Source organism: Leopardus geoffroyi, chromosome A2 (genome assembly GCF_018350155.1).
Source record: "Leopardus geoffroyi isolate Oge1 chromosome A2, O.geoffroyi_Oge1_pat1.0, whole genome shotgun sequence".
Taxonomy (NCBI): domain Eukaryota; kingdom Metazoa; phylum Chordata; class Mammalia; order Carnivora; family Felidae; genus Leopardus; species Leopardus geoffroyi.
The window spans coordinates 22,777,377-22,794,232 of NC_059331.1; the positions used below are offsets into that span (position 1 = coordinate 22,777,377).

Here is a 16,856-nt window from a genome sequence, read left to right on the forward strand (position 1 = left end):
TCCGTCTTTTCTTCATTAAAAAGGAAATCCTCGGGGCGCCTGGGTGGCGCAGTCGGTTAAGCGTCCGACTTCAGCCAGGTCACGATCTTGCGGTCCATGAGTTCGAGCCCCGCGTCAGGCTCTGGGCTGATGGCTCAGAGCCTGGAGCCTGTTTCCGATTCTGTGTCTCCCTCTCTCTCTGCCCCTCCCCCGTTCATGCTCTGTCTCTCTCTGTCCCAAAAATAAATAAACAAAAAAAAAAAAAAAAAAAAAAAAAGGAAATCCTCAAGTCTTGTACCACTATCGTGTGTTTCTCTATCTGCGTTTTTCCTTGCCATTTTGAAATAAAGTTATGATTAAGGATTGACAGAGGAGAGAGTTGAAACCGAGAGAATAAAACATAAAAATAACTTCCCATAAAAATTCAAACTTTAGATGCAATTTCAGTTCATTACCTGGGCATTAAAAAGGGGAGAGTCAGCTTATCTTTTAAGCTAGCATCTCATCCTTGGAAATGTAAAAATGTGAAGTTTGGTTCTGGAGGGTGAAAATGTCATTCCTTGAACACAGAGGAACATACGAGAATTAGAAGGGACAAATAACAGAAAATGAGCTGAAAGATACACTTCGTTCAGAGCCTATCCCCCTTGGTTTACTCAGCTCCCCACGGGCACCCCAGGATCGGTTCCCTCGCCACCCCGTGTTTTGAGTTGGAGCCATCATCTTCTTGAAAATATGGGACAAGGTTCAGAGTATTGGCGTCAGGATTTTATTTCTACATTGTGGGAGGAGGGCCTTTCCTGAGGACATTGAAGCAGGGGGCTTGTATAAAACATTTGGGGACCAGGGTCATGGGAATAGTCTTATTTTTCATTATTCATTCTTGATCTCATTTGGAATAAGCTTCACACATAAGTACATGTGTTTTACTTTACCTTAGAGGAGTAAAAAGCAGCTTGGGCCTATTTACCCAAGGTCCTTCAAAAGTCAAGGGTGACCCAGGCCATTTGGACGTTTTTTCCTCTAAAGCTTCCAGTATGTTATGATGTGAAGAAATGACAAAGCATATTTCAAGTTGTGACATATTTTAAATATTTACGTTGAACAAATTACTGCTTTTTAACAAACGTATACAATATAGTTGAGCTCTTCCCAAGAAAATAAAAGATAGTAAAAAGAAGTAGTAATGTATCATAGACTATGTGGTCCAGGCACTGAATGAAACAGCTTCTCCCTCCAGTGTAGTGGCTTCTCTTTGACTGCATCTGGAATCTCCTTAGGAGATAAAGTGGAAAGTCTAAGTTTAAGGGCCTTGGAATTGGAGGCCTGGGTCCAATGGCTGGGCCTGGAAAGGATTGTAGAGCTTCCCTGAGCTGGGTCATCAGGGAGCTTCCCAGGACAGTTCTTATTACTGCCTTTGTTACTGTAAGCATGTTTTCATCCTCAAACCTTCCTTCTCCCTGAATTCCCTTCCTGCCAGGGCCTAAATCTCTCCTCCCTCCCTCCCTCCTTCCTTTTTTTCTTTCCTTCCTTCCTCCCCCACCCCAACCTGCCTGCCTGCCTGCCTGCCTTCCTTCCTTCCTTCCTTCCTTCCTTCCTTCCTTCCTTCCTAGTATTTTCATACAGGAATCTGGATTACTCTCCCAAACTTCAGTTCCTCCCACTTTTCTGTTCCCTGCACATTGGACCCTGCTCCTACCTCTGCTCTAAAATGGTTCTTGCGTACTTAACCCTCCAGTTCACTCAGGTTTGGCCAGAAAAGCCAAAAAGCCTTTAGGTATTCTAAGTAGGCAGGGATTAACATAAGGAGCTTAAAGCTCACTTGATAGTTGGCAGAATCGGGGGCACGAGGTTCAGGGAAGCTGCTGCCCAAGTGCATAGATTCGGGAAGTGCCATGGTCACGGGGAACCACCACCAGCGGCCTGAGCCTCTGTACACTCAGTGGGTAATTCTCAGGAGGGCATGTGGATGACACCAGCAAAAGACCTGTGCCATCTGCAGATACCCACACACTTGCCCATAGCTTCAGTTGGAGAACATTGGCATCTGCCGTTTTTGCCTTGTAGGTCTCTCCGAATCTAATCTGAATCCCTGCTGGTAAGGGATTCTAGAACAGGTAGTTTTCAGGCTTCTAGCCCTTGCCATAGAAGGGGTAGCTTCAGTGATGCTGAGAATCCACAGGCAGCATCCAGCCTATGCCCTTCTTCAGCAGATCTTCCATCATTACGTTACTTGGTGTCACTCTGAGCTTTCGCAACACCTGCCAGCCTTCTTTTCTCAAGTGTTCCTTCTGAGCTCCATCTGCCTCTCTGACCATTCCTTGGTGTCTCCTGGGGGTGGTACTGGCTAGTGCTTAACAGCACCAAGCCAGTTACCATTACTCTGTCCCCTCATTCTCTCTGGCCTGTTGGCCTCCGAGTCTTGGAGATTCACTCTTCTGAATAGCTTTAACGTGCTTTTTCTGTAGTCTTTCTCTTCATTGTCTCGGATCACCTTCTGAAAAATTTTTAAAAATCTATATAACTTCAATAATATGTTTTAGCTGCTTAAAACTCTCCAGCCTCCTTTTGTGCTACCTCGCTCCATGCAACCCCACCTCTACATGTGTCCATATACTGAACTTTTTGTGATTGCCTGAGTGTGTCTGTCATGTTGTCTTTTGCCTTGGGGTCTTTGCACATGCAGTTTCCTGATCCTGAAAGGACCTTCCTGTTTCCTGGGCTATTGCTTGTCCTTCTGGTGTCAACATAGATGAGAAGCCTCCTTGCACCTGTAAGCCTGGTCTAGTTGATCGCTCAGTGGGCTTCCTCCTCTTGGAACCTTTATCACATTGAGTTCTGGTTGTCTGGTTTTCTTTTTCCCTCCCTAGGCTATAATGTCCTCAGGGGAAGGAGGTATATCTTATAAACTTTATAGTCCCAGCCAAACACAGTACCTGGTGCATAGTAGGGTAAATAACGGATCTTTGTTAAGTTGTGCAACAGCTGCATTTTCAGCATTGGCCATGCGTTCAGTGCTGTTTTATTAACACAGCATGTCACTGTTTTGTGCGAGGTGGGATGGCGATGGTATCTCTGAGGAGCGGTCATGGGAGCTACAGCATGGATGACAAGGAGGAGGGGGCAAACATCTGAGGATCCTTAGCCACAAGAACAGGAAGGGAGACAGAGACAAGTCTGTGGTGATCTGGAACCAGTGCAGAAGGAGGCCGCTGAGGGTGCAGGGCATATCATGAAGAGCCTGTGAGTCATGGTCATGAGTAATGGGAAGTCATCAGAGGGTTTCAACGGGGGAGGGATGCCATCAGAATTACTCTTAAAAGGTCCTTCTGGCAGTGTAGATAGCTTGGAGCAAAAGCTGGGGTCTTGTTAGGCTGGTGTCTAGGAACAGATGGTTGTGGCTTTGACTAGGTTCTAATGGGGAGATGATAACAATGGTGGTAAACATAAGGTGTATTTTAGAGGGATAGTCCAGAGGACTCGCTGATGGGTTGAAATATTTGTGTAATCAGTGGCATTAAATTGAGCAGTTTCCCTGCATCAGTATCTTCTTGTTTCAGGTTTATCTGCTTATAATTTGTTTTTTTCAGCAGTGCTCCCGGATTAGTATAAAGATGACTTAATGTCCAGAGGTCGTCATGTCACTCTTCTGCCCAGTTGGACCTCTTCAGTGCCCTGTCCCCGCTGTGCACGGGACACAGGATCCCTTCACCTAGCTCATTGTCCTTGCTCACCTGAGCCATACCTGCCTGCCTTTTGGCACCCTCCTCCCCTTTACCTCCCCCATTCCAGACCACCTGCAGCTCTGCAGACACACGGGTCTCCTACTGTGGAGCCTTTGCTGTTCCCTCCCCGTCATTTCTCTTGGCCATGTGTCTGACTTTCACTCATCCTTTAAGCCAGGCTCACAGTCACATCACTGATGAAACCTTCCCCATGGTGTTCCATGCCCTGGCAGGGTTATCTGTTTCCTGCTTTTGAGTTTTCATTGCACGTTACTCTCTCTGCCCTTCGTTTTCCTCATGTGTAGACTTGGGATACTCTCTGTGCTTTCTTTTATGGGGTGGTTGTGAGGATTAACTGGATTGATTGACTCGAACGCTTAAAGCAGCTTCACATGGGGACAGGAGGTGTGAAACCCAACAGCTATTTGCTGTTGTCACCCATGTGGTCCTCCCATTGTGGCCCACACCACACTGTCTAATGATTTGCTTCTCCTCCCACCTAGACAACAAAGGTGCCAGTTGTCTTCATGGCCCAAGCCCTGGCATAATTCTTCTGATACGTGTCATCATCCTCATCACGCCCATGGGTGTCATCATCAACAATGAGAAGTCCTAACACCATTGGGTGTTTACTGTGTTCCAGGACTTTGGCCCAGAGTACTCTCTCTCATGAAGTAGCTGGAGCCAGGATTCAAAGTCAGGTTGTCTGACCCCAGAGCCTGCTCTCTGGACCAAAATATGTTGCCCCCTGACCCCCAGCTGAAGTTGCCTGGTAAATACTTGCATGGACAGATAGAAGGAAAGAATAAAAAGAGAACTGGGATAGGTTTTCTATGCATCAAATTTATGTAAAACTCCATCTTGAGTAGGTAAAGTCTGAATGGACATGAAGGTTGCTCTGTGTTTTTCCGCTTTCAAGTTGAAAGAACCTTTTCTTTCCCTGGCCATTGTTTGGGGCCAGGGGCTAGGAACTGCCTGCCACACTTATTGGCCTGCTCCACGTCTCAGGTGCCATCCGTCAAAGGAGCTTGCTTTGGCAAACAGCTTAATTTCTGTGTTTGTGCCATTCTGAGGACATCAGTCAAACCTTTCAATAAAGGCCCTGGCCTCATTCCATTTTCAGCCTCACCGATCACGGATTTTGCTGCAGAAGCTGGAAAAGACTGGTGGGTTCTGAAACCAGTCCTTAAGGAGCAGGTGCACAGCCTTGTGTTTGTGAACACAAGGTTTGGAGTCCTCTCCTTGGCAGCAGAATCGACGTTCTCATAACCTCCATGTAACTGTGAACTTGAGGCGTTGTTCCAAGTTCTCCCCATATGAGAGCCAACCGTGGGAGGCATAGACTCTGTGAGCTTTCCTTGTTACAGTCAAGCTGTGTTATGCCTGAACATCTTGTCTCTTCTCCTGCCCCATCATAATAATTTCTTGCACTTGCGCGGAATCCTTAGGAAATGTTTTGTGTCTACATTCTCACCAAGTTCACACACCGAAGTAAGAGGAAAGATGGTATTATTTCAGGGCCTCAGATAAGAAAATCAGGGCTCAGACAAGTTAAGGTTTTTCCCAGAAGAAGCAGCTAATGAGTAGGGTGATCTGGATTTAAACCCTTGTCCTTGGACTCTGAGACCTGTTCTCATTCTGCTGGACCAAAAGCTTCTTGTGGGTCAGGACTAAGTTATTTATTGCTTGATGTCCCACTCAGTTCTTGGTACCATTCTGGTTACTTGATAGGTTCTCATCAAACACTTGTTAAAGTAAGTTGAACAGAAGGGAACTACAACTCAGAATAGAAACTCCGTAGGACAGATTTTCCCACTGGCAATAACACCTTGTTAACTTAGCTGTGCCTTGTTTTATATAGATGTTCCCATCATCCTTAGCTATCTGGATGGTACCTTCCATACTCTGCCATTGTGGGTTTCACACCTCCGAGTAAGTCCTGGAAAAGATGTAATTAAGGGCTGGAACAGGATTTTTTTTACTGTTGAGAGTCCTCTGGGATAGGTGATTTCCTTTCGTTGTGGAAAACAAATGTTTATCCTCAAACTTCTATAATCCCGTTCATCTTGGACTTTCCCCTCCATCCTGGACTGCCCCCTTAGGAAGTTAATGATAATTTCATTGCCCACAAAGGAAATAGCCCAGTTATCCCACAACTGAAGAGTTCTGAGGGAACTTTTCAAGGTTTGTGGTTAAGTTGACTTGATTTTGGTAATAAAGTAAGCCATTCCCAAGAAGGCTATGTAAACGGAGGGCCATTCCATAAGATCCCGGATCATCTGAAAACGTTGCTTGTCTTTTCTTCCTAACTCCTCCCAGCTGCCATGGTCCTTGGGCAGCCCCTTGAGCAAAGTTTGGCTGTTTCTATCTGTAGAGGCTTTGCACGTGTTGCACTTGGGCAAACGCAGCCTTATCTGTAGAATGAGGTGGCTCTGGTTTGGAAATTGGCTATACTTGTTGATAACAGGCATTAATTTAATCAGCCTCAAATTGATGACAGCTATCTCCTGTGGATACAAAGGTAGTTTGCTTTGTTTGTGATCCTGTCTTCTGATGAAAGGTCTAGGCTTATTTTGTCTTGTAAAAGTCTGATATAGGCTTATGTAATCTGATGGAGCTGGGAAGGGGGAGGAGTGGAGGAAGGGAGGAGAGAGCCCCAGGTACATGCTCGATGTGTTTGCTCTTTTGTTCCGTTACCTGCTTTCTCTGGAAACTTTATAGATTAGCTTTTATAATCTACTTTGAAATGTTTGCTGTTTTTAAAGCAGAAGCAATCTTTGCAGTTTTCAGGCAGAAGGTCATTTTATACAAAATGTTCATTCGTGTGCAACAAAGCTTATTTCTTCTACAGGAACAAAGAAATAATGAAGGCTCCTTAAAAGCTGTTTTTCTCTAAAGAAATGATCATCTTGATAGTTGGTGATTTATATGTGTCATTTCTATTGGAATTGAAAAGTAAAAACATTTGTATCAATAAGGATTACTGAATATTGTGAAGCTCTCAGATATGACTCTAACTGTGGATTTCAGCATTTCTCACTGGGAGGGAATGCAGTCTTCTTTAATTGTGTCCATCTTTCCAGGTAATTTCCTTTGGCCCTGGTTTATTGCCTGAAGATCTTTCATAGAGGTGGCCTCTGTGTAGGTCTCTGAGATCTGGCTGCTACCAGCACGTTTTCTTGCCTCCAGAACTTTGTGCGCAATGTTCCCATGGGCTGGAACACTGGTTCAGTACCTTTCCTTCTGTTTTCCTTTAGAGCACAGCTTGATGTCACTTCTTCTGGGAAGCTTCCTAGCCTACTGGCAGTATTCTTTGTCACTTGTCCCTTTATGTTGCACTTGCTGTTTTCCTCATGTGTGGCCCTCACCCTTCTGTAAAGCACCTCATGTTTCATGGCTCACTGGTGGTACAAGCCCCACACTTTGGGAAGTAGTGATCTGACTATTCTAGTGCAAAAGCAGCAAAGATGAATCAACACTGTGACAGAGTAGTAAAAACTCCATCCCAAGAACAAAGGGGAAGGGATTTCCCTGCCAGAAGGAATGAAAATGTAAGTTTGAACATCTTACGCCCCCCCCAACTTAATAGGTCTTAAACTATTGATTTCTGACCCCCCCCCTTTTTTTAAAGTTTACTATTTACTTTGAGAGAGCAAGAGCATGAGCTGGGGAGGGGCAGAGAGAGAAGGAGAGAGAGAGAGAGAGAGAGAGAGAGAGAGAGAGAGAATATCTCAATAAGGCTCCATGCTGTCAGTGTAGCGCTCAGTGCGGGGCTCGAACTCTTGAACCATGAGATCATGACCGGAACTGAAACCAAGAGTCACACACTTAACTGACTGAGCCATCCAGGCACCTTGATTTCTGACCCTTCATACAAGAAAGGAGTGTTTGAAATTAGCCCTGGGAACAAATCAATCCCATTTTGTCCAGATTCTCAGAGACACATTTTCATGTGCTGACAGCATTTTAATGAGGGTAGAGATTTTTCATTTTGTTTCTGGGATCAATTGAATTTGAAATCTGGGATGCAGATAGGACCAGGGTCTCCTCTGTCTTCGCTGCTGTAGACCGTCAACATGCTGAGTTCAAGCCCTGCCTAAATGGTGCCAGGGTAGCATTACCCCTAGGTGCACACAGATGGGCAAAAGGTATAACTCTTCCTGCATCAAACTAGCTCTTCAAGCAAAGGCCGCTGAATCTAGTGTAAGGAAAACATGAACCATGCGACACTGGGTATGGTCGTGATGGCAGTGGTACTGTCTTCTGGTCATTCTGTATGGTTATTCTTCTACACCAAGTTTAGTGCTTGTTGGATTTGAAGGAAGTCTCACGTGATCTCTAACCCTGGTATTCTCGACAATTCAATCATTAGCTTCAAGTGAGTCATCAGTATAGCCCAAAGCCATGTTAGTGATTACAGGTTTTCCTTAGAATCCCCTCAGTCTAATGTACCCCCCCCTTTTTTTTGGAAAAATAATTATGTATTCATTCCAGAAAAAAAGGCAATAAAAATGCAGGTACGATTATTAAATGTACTGTTGCAAAATGAAGCACATTAAGTGCTTTGAAATCTTTGTTAAATTCCAATATCCCATTATAACAGCATTTACAAGCCAAAGCTTTTTAGTTTTAACATGAGAAATAAAAATATCATTTTTCTTTGCTTCTCCATATGGTTTTTATATTTCTGTTTTGCTTTAAGGATTTCTGTCTATAATGGTTCCCTCCTCCGCCTTTCCCCCTTCTTATTAAAATTTTTTTCTTTTCATTTGTACATAATTTGTTCATTCTGATAGACTCAGTAGGAGTCCAGTAGTAAGTTACTATCACATTTTCTCTTACCTTTCCCACCTCTCACTGTACTGTCTTTTTCCCTATTAAGCCAAAATGATCAGGAACAACAAAAACAAAAAATAAAAGATAAAATACAAGTAGAGCAACAAAAAAAATCATTTTCTTCTTCTGATCCAGTTTTTATGGTGATTTGGTGTCCTGTTTTCCCCCCTCCTCAACCATGACAGGAAGTTTGACCTCTATAGCTGTCATCTTGATTTAAGTGTTTTGGAGGAGGAGACTGGAGACCGTGTGTCCTGTAGCATCGTACTGATTATACGTGGGGTCACTGTAAGAAGAAATAAGATGTGATTTAAAATGAAACGCTTTAATATCCCACTGTTTCCCTTGGCAGTTTTGCCTTCACCGTAGCTGTAAATAGTGTCCATGGTCCATGGCTTCTAGCATTTCTTATTTATAAAGATGGCTTTTGTTTGTATTTATTTCACTAAAAGGGAAGCGTTCTTTGGAAATATAAAGTCGCTGAAACATACATCACATCCTGAATGGCAACTTTTTGGCTTGTAGATGCTTTGTTCCAAGGCCAGCATGTATATTCTAGTACATTGTTATCATTTTTATTGAGCGAGGGAATGCTTTGGCGTTAAAGTGGGGAGGATCCGCGGGCGGACAACACTGCTGTTTCCTTGCCTCAGAGCCCGGTTTTGAATACAAGTCTTCAAAGCCATTTTTATTTCCAGTGTTCAGTTTTAATTAAAAACCACATTCACAATTCTGTAATCCCATCTGCAGATCCAAAAGGGGAATTCATACAAGAGAAAATTAACTCATTATTATTAAAAGCACACTGCCTTTCCAATAGGTATAATAGAGTAACAGTTTCCCTCGGGCTCAGTGGTTCCTTATATAATAACTAAAATATTAGCAAATTTTAATTGATTTTTCTTACCTGCAAGCAGTGATCAAACTTATTTTTAAAACATACTTAATTTGATTTAGGTGATAAAGGGATTTGCTTAGGAAAGAGACACTAGAAGCTGCTCTTTTCTACTGGCAAGCATGAGTTGGAAGTTGAATGGTCTTGACTTTTTTGAAATGGTGATTCAATTTATTTTTATAATAGGAACTTTTGTCCCCAGGACTCTGTTTTAGGTAAATTTATGGCACATGATAAATTTAAAAATTTTTTCTTTTAAAATTTTTTTCTAATGTTTATTTTTGAGAGACAGAGACAGAGCATGAGCAGGGAAGGGCAGAGAGTGAGGGAGACACAGAATCCGAAGCAGGCTCTGGGCTCTGAGCTGTTAGCACAGAGCCCGATGTGGGGCTTGAATCTTTGAACTGAGAGATCATGACCTGAGCTGAAGTCAGACGCTTAACTGACTGAGCCACCCAGGCACCCCGGCACATGATATCCTTCTTAAATAACATTTCTTATAATTTGTGTGTCTTTATAAGAGTATTTCAGAAGAAAGATCAACTATCCTTTATTCTTTCCAAAAGCTACAAGTTCTTGGTGTGCTGTTTGTCATTACCATTGTGCATAACCGATGAGCTTGTTCTTGAGGATCTTCCCCTGAATTCTCCCATAAAATGTAGGCCTCTCTTCCAGTAGCCCCATACTGCATGAAGTATGTATCCTTTGAAAAAGAGCCCTGTTCGAAAGTACTTAACTTGCTTTCCATGAGATAACTATTATGTGTAGCTGCCAGTGGACCATCTGTTTTTGAATCTTATTTCTTAAGGTCTTGTAGTGAGCTTGATGGTAAAATATCTTCATGGAAACAAAAAATATGTGAGATAAATTAAGTTAAAAAAAAAAAAAAGCACGTGGCAAATTTAACTTGAGAATGAATGTAAAAACTGGCCAGCACGGTACTCGCTGCACCACACAGAGAACAGTGCTTTGCCTTATCTTAGTAGTCAGTACAATAGTATTGAATTGTTTCCAGTTTGTTACCTCCTTGTGCCCTATGACTTGTATTGCAGTGTTTGTGGTTGAACTGTATTACATTTCATGTTATGTTATATATGAATATGTTAAATGGTATTATGATATACATATATACACAAAGGTAAATGAAATGCTTTTTACTAAATATGTGAAATACATATCATGCTGTGTTCTTTCGTGATAATTTCAACTACCTAGTATTTCCATCTTGTTCTCTTATTTGTTGGTATTCTGCTTTATTGTTTTTTTCATTTCCAGTTGTTCACTTCTTTCAATATTTTCTGTCTTGGTCATCATGAAATTTTATTTGTTCTTATCTTTTTGTCATTTGTACATGTCATTAGCATTTCTTCTCTGGATTCTCGGAGTATTTAGATATCATGAAACAACCACTTCTGTGTGTTTAAGTAAATACATAATCAAAATGCATGAGTTTTTTTTTTTTATAATGTAAGTGCTCAGACATGTATATTTATGTGTAAATATATATTCATACACGTTCTATAAACCTCAATATGAAACTGATTTCATGATACATACACAGAAAATCTAAATCTGTTACAAAGATTAAAAAAATTTTTTTTAAGGTTTATTTATGTTTGAAGGAGAGAGAGACAGAGCGTGAGCAGGGGATGGGCAGAGGGAGAGGGAGACAGAGAATCCGAGGCAGGCTCCAGGCTCTGAGCTGTCAGCATAGAGTGCAACACGGGGCTCAAAGTCAAAGGCATGAGATCATGACCTGAGCAGAAGTCATAAGCTTAACCGGCTGAACCACCAGGTGCCCCAATCTGTTACAGAGATTAAGAGAATAAGCTCTCTAGGGGCGCCTGGGTAGCTCAGTCGGTTAAGCCTCCGACTTCAGCTCAGGTCACGATCTTGCGGTCCGTGAGTTCGAGCCCTGGCTTTGTGCTGACCGCTCAGAGCCTGGAGCCTGTTTCGGATTCTGTGTCTCCCTCTCGCTCTGACCCTCCCCCATTCATGCTCTGTCTCTCTCTGTCTCAAAAATAAATAAACGTTAAAAAAAAATTAAAAAAAAAAAGAATAAGCTCTCACAAATACATCAATTTCTTGTATCACTGTCTGTCACTCATCTGTCGAAGTCCACATGGGTGCCTTTGCAGACTGGGTCATGTGATTCCCAGCGGCTGACATACTTCATTGTCTAGGATGATTCTAGGAAGACTGTGATGCAATGAAAGGTTGGGGCCAATGGATCCAATCTACATATTGTAGATTTATTATATTACTTATATATTATATATATATATATATTATTTATTTATTATATCCAAATAAATAGTGTCTCTTCTTAATTTTTCTTTTCTTCTGTTTCTCATCCTCTCAACTGTATGCTTCTCCTCTAGAAAGCATATACTGTCTTATAGTGAAAATACACATGTACACAGATTTTAAAAAGACGAATGAGGGGCGCCTGGGTGGCGCAGTCGGTTAAGCGTCCGACTTCAGCCAGGTCACGATCTCGCGGTCCGTGAGTTCGAGCCCCACATCGGGCTCTGGGCTGATGGCTCAGAGCCTGGAGCCTGTTTCCGATTCTGTGTCTCCCTCTCTCTCTGCCCCTCCCCCGTTCATGCTCTGTCTCTCTCTGTCCCAAAAATAAATAAACGTTGAAAAAAAAATTAAAAAAAAGACGAATGAAAGTTGAGAAAACTTGGAGAGCTAGTGCATATCATTAATCAAGGCAGCAGGGATATATTCAGCTCTAAGATGAATGCTGTTTTTTTGCCAGTGGTTCTCAAACTTTAGCAGCTTCCAAATCCCCTGGAGGGCTTGTTAAAACGGATTTCTAGGCCCACCCTCAGGGCCTCTGATTCTGTAAGATGGGATGGGGCATGAGAACGTGCATTCTCGTAAAACTGATGCTTGGGTGGGGGACTGCCCTTGGTTTAGCCCTGTTCTGGGGTCACCGTTTCAGGTGTTTCCAATGAGGAAACCAAGGCCTGACAGGGGAAGGGGCTTGAGTAAGATGTAGTGGGTTGTATCTAGGCTAGGGTGAGAACTGGGTCTTCTGGCTCTGGCTCTGTAGTGTTCTCCTGGGGTCTGTTCTTTGATTCTCCAGAGAAGGTGAAGCCCCTTCCTGACTGTCTAAAGAAAGTGTGGGAAGCCAGATTTGCTGCCCTCCCAGATTCCTGTCTGTGGGCAGCACTGTCTCTGGCTGACCTATCTCTTTGCATGTTCTATGGAGAGAGCTTAGTGGTCTGTATTGGTGCCTAATGTTACCCACATATATTTCAACCTCTTCATTTCCATATCCAATTGAATAATTATTCATGGAACATTTGTCTGTTGATTTGTAATCATTTAGAGATTAATACCCGTGTCACCCCATTTCAAACATGGCCTATTAAACTCAGGTCTGTGTTATGCCAAGAAAAAACAAGTTAAAGACAGCGCAGGTTACAAAAGTAACCAGAAGGAAAACAGAAATGGCTGCATTTTTACTTGGATCTAAAGGTTTTGCTTTTAGTTCGATGAAATTTTAGTGAAATATTATCTCACTACGTGAGTTTTCTGCAACATCCTCTAACCTACGTTTTCAACTTAATGTTGGCAAATTCAAATTAAAGTAAACATGATTTTGATAGTTGACTAATTGCCTTCGAATGGAATTTCGTGAAATTGTTTTCATAAGAATATGGATTAGTTGAATTTAATTGGCTAAGAAGAGTAACAAGAGTTGTATATTTAAAGGTTCTGGTTATTGATCTAATTTCAGCGATTTTCTTACTGGGATGCAGATGGTCACAGTGGCATTGATGTACCATAAATCCAAATAATTGTCACCTGATAATTACATACTAGAACTGGGTGCAGAAATAATTGCTTTGAATGAGTGAGGGAATTAAAATCAGTAGTATTTCCCAAACTGAAGGGGGAGAAAGTTAGCCCACGTAGTGTTGGACTTGATTCAATTCAATAAATCTTGTGATGAAGAGACATCTATATCTAAGGAATCACTCTTCTAGGTAGGTTTTGTCATTCTTATTGGGCCTCAAGGACCAGTGTCTTTGAGTTGTTACAAATTGCTATGGAAATGGATGCAGAGCACGTGTGCATTTATACACACATAACAGTAAATGTTTGCTGGAAAAAATTGACTTAATGATGAAGGCAAAACCCAGATTTTGACACTGATGTTACTGTCTCCAGTTTCATGGGAGCAAAGGGACCAAGTCACAGTGTACATGCCATGATGCAGTCTGTCATCTGGGAGCAATGGAGAAGCATTTGCCTTTTTACATTGTTGGAATGGGGTCTGGACCACATTTCTGATCCTTCACGTTGCCTTCTCTCTTTTCAGCGTCTTGTGGAGGCTGCAGAAGAGGCACATCTGAAACATGAATTTGATGCAGACTTGCAGGTAACTGATTATAGTTGAGTTAAATTTTTTGTGTGTTGGCTGCAGAACGAGAAACACTAGGTATAGCAAAACACCAGCTTTCAGTGAGAGAGACTTTCAGGAGGATGCTATGCAGTTAAAAATAAGCCTGTCCATTTCTTGACAGGGCAGGGTGGTGATCCTCGACAGTTTTCTACCCTGACAGTTATAGTGAATGATAACACACACTCACGTACATGCACGTAACCAGATTTTGACAAACCCCTCCCCAGTTCTGGAGGACTTAACCAGTCAACTAACAATAATAAGCAGAACTCCTAATGGTATATTGATAAGATGGACAGCTTTGGACAGCAGAATATTAGCAAATCCCACTTCCCTGGCTGACTGAACACAAAATTGTGACGGATGTAATCTTAAATTGGCTGTTATATTATATCTAAAAATTAAATCATTCATTGACATGGCATTTGAACATCTAATTAATAAATTTCTTTCAGCGGCTTTTATATCCAACTATGACACACTTGCATTTGGCAGAGAAGGATTTTGATGTTGGCATATATATATAAAGCATATTAAAAGGCATCAAGGGAATTGAATAATACCTGGAGGTTCCTTTTGGTCCCTCTTGAAGGAAATTTTATCTGTATTGTCAAAATGAGTTCAGTGGTGTTTACCCCCTGCTAAGCAGACAGAAGGAATGAATCTTAATCCTTAAATCTGTACTTTGCTAGAGTGCATCTCCTTTAGTGGCATGTGGTCACAATTAGAAAGTAGTGTTTATTTTGGTATGTTTTCATTTGTTGGAAATGACAAAGGCAGATCTAAGTATTCAAGCACAAAAGAGGTGGTGATACCAAAGGTAGCCTTTGGCTGTATCTGTTCCATGGATGTCCCTCTTCATCACTCCCCATCTATGGGTAAAAAAATGCACACTCAAATGGGGGTAATGGAGGAAAGCTTAATGAAAGAAGTATTTACAAAGGTATGGTTCTATTTCTATGGGATTATTTACAAAGGTATGGTTATAGAGAAACCAACAAGCAGTGATGTTCTACCCCAGGGTAAGCCACCCTCCTAGCCCGAGGAACATGAGTGGGGAGTGGTTTCCAAAACCCAGGAAGAGTAGCTGTATGGAAAGGTTATTTGATAGAGGGGTGCGGCCAGTCGTGGTGAGCTAGAAGGGTGGAATTTGGGGGGATAATACCCCAATAACAGTATCTAGCCTTCTGATATCTTGCTGGTACCCACCATTGACTGAATCCAGCTATTGAAGTGGTTGATGTTGTTCTGTCTTCTGAAGCATTTGAGCTAGGTGCATAAGGGTGAAGAATTGGTCTGCAGGGGAAAGAGAAACTATCAACCCCCACCACTTGGTAGTCATTTTCAGGCATAATACCAACATATGAAGCAAATAGAGCCAGGACGGTAGCCAAACAAAAGAGATTCCAGGGGGAGGTGGAGAAGTGCTGGGGACGATCAGTAACAGTAGGATAGAGGTGGAGAGGCCAGCCCAGCTCTTTGGGCTAAGTTGCAGGAGAAGGGGCAGAGGAGTCAGCTGAATGGGGCAAGAAGCACCTTGTTTCCTACCGTCACACCTCCACGGCAGCCGTAGGAAAGTCCAGAGGCTATTTACTGGCCACATTTATCTTCAGCGTGCCTCCTCTTCACACAGTTTGGAGTTCCTAGAGTGGGCCAGAGGGACTGAATGGAAGCATCAGGAAGCAACTTTGCAACTGTGAGGATTGTAAGGACCTCTTGAATGTGTTGTCAAGAGAAACTGTCTCCTTCTCCTGGGGAATATTCTGGTTGTAAATTACAGAAACTCATATCAACTCAAAAGAGATTACCGTGTTGAATAGGAGTCCCTGAATCCACTCTAATAAGATGTAAATAAACAAGAAGATATAAATAGATAGGTAGATACATAAATAAATGATAAGGCAAAGCTTTTACAGTAGAATACCAACTAATAAATATAGAAGAAATAGTGGAGATAGAAGATTATAGTAATAATTCAGGCAGGAATCTTTAATGGATGCTAAACCTAGTATGAAAGAGTTTGATGAAGAACAGAATATTGACAATTTCAAAGTATCTGCCCACAAATTACTTACTAATTACAAAGGGGAATATAGCAACTTTACATGGAGAAACCTGGAAGACACTTCCTTAAACAGGTAATCAAAATTAATATCACTGATGACAAGACAAAGGGACATCAAGTGCCTCCAGATGTGTGTTGAGCCTTAGGACAGCGTCCCTATGTAGAATTCTTGCCCAGAATGTGTAACCTGAATCTGATTATAATAAAACATAAGACAAATCTAGATTGGGGAATATTCTACAAAGCAACTGGCTAGACTCTTCAAAAATTCCAAGGTCAAGAAAGACTAAGAGGGGCGCCTGGGTGGCTCAGTAGTTTAAGTGTCTGACTCTTGATTTTGGCTCGGGTCATGATCTCATGGTTCATGGGTTCGAGCCCTGCATTGGGCTCTGCACTGATGGTGTGGAGACTGCTTGGGATTCTCTCTCTCCCTCTTGCTCTGCCCCACCCTTGCTCGCTCTCTCTCTTGCTCTCTCTCTCTCTCTCTCAAAATAAATAAACATGAGAAAAAAAAAGACAAACATTGACGACTTGTTCCAGACTAAAGGACACGAAAGACACATGACAATGAAATGCAATGCTTGATCCTAAATTAGATTCAGAACCCAGAAGCAAAGATTTGAAAATGGACCCTGCATTAGATGATAATAATGTATCAATTTTCTGTTGAATTTTCTGATTTCTGTGTATTGTGCTTATGTAAGAGAATGTCCTTTTCTTGAGTTTTTCTGGAGCAAACATTTGCACCCACTGGTCCAAGAAATGAGTTTGTAGGAGAGTGAAAAAGATTATTGGAAGTCAGGACTAGTTTGGAAAATCTGGGGTTGATGGCTCATACAGTCAATTTTATTCTGAGATCAGTTGTCTACAAAACACGAGTGGGCAAGAGAGGGAATAATTTAATGACTTGAGAGGGTTATTTATCCTTCAGCAGAG

General features: G+C 42.1%; 1 protein-coding gene across 4 annotated transcripts in view; it reads left to right on the forward strand.

The window, feature by feature from the left end:
• CACNA2D3 (calcium voltage-gated channel auxiliary subunit alpha2delta 3) overlaps positions 1-16,856 on the forward strand; it is an 866,452-nt gene that overhangs the window by 238,504 nt on the left and 611,092 nt on the right. For all 4 annotated transcript variants that reach the window (XM_045493219.1, XM_045493218.1, XM_045493220.1 and 1 more), the window contains one exon: positions 13,772-13,831. In XM_045493219.1, the coding sequence (XP_045349175.1) occupies positions 13,772-13,831 (60 nt within the window). The remainder of the gene's footprint in view (positions 1-13,771; positions 13,832-16,856) is intronic.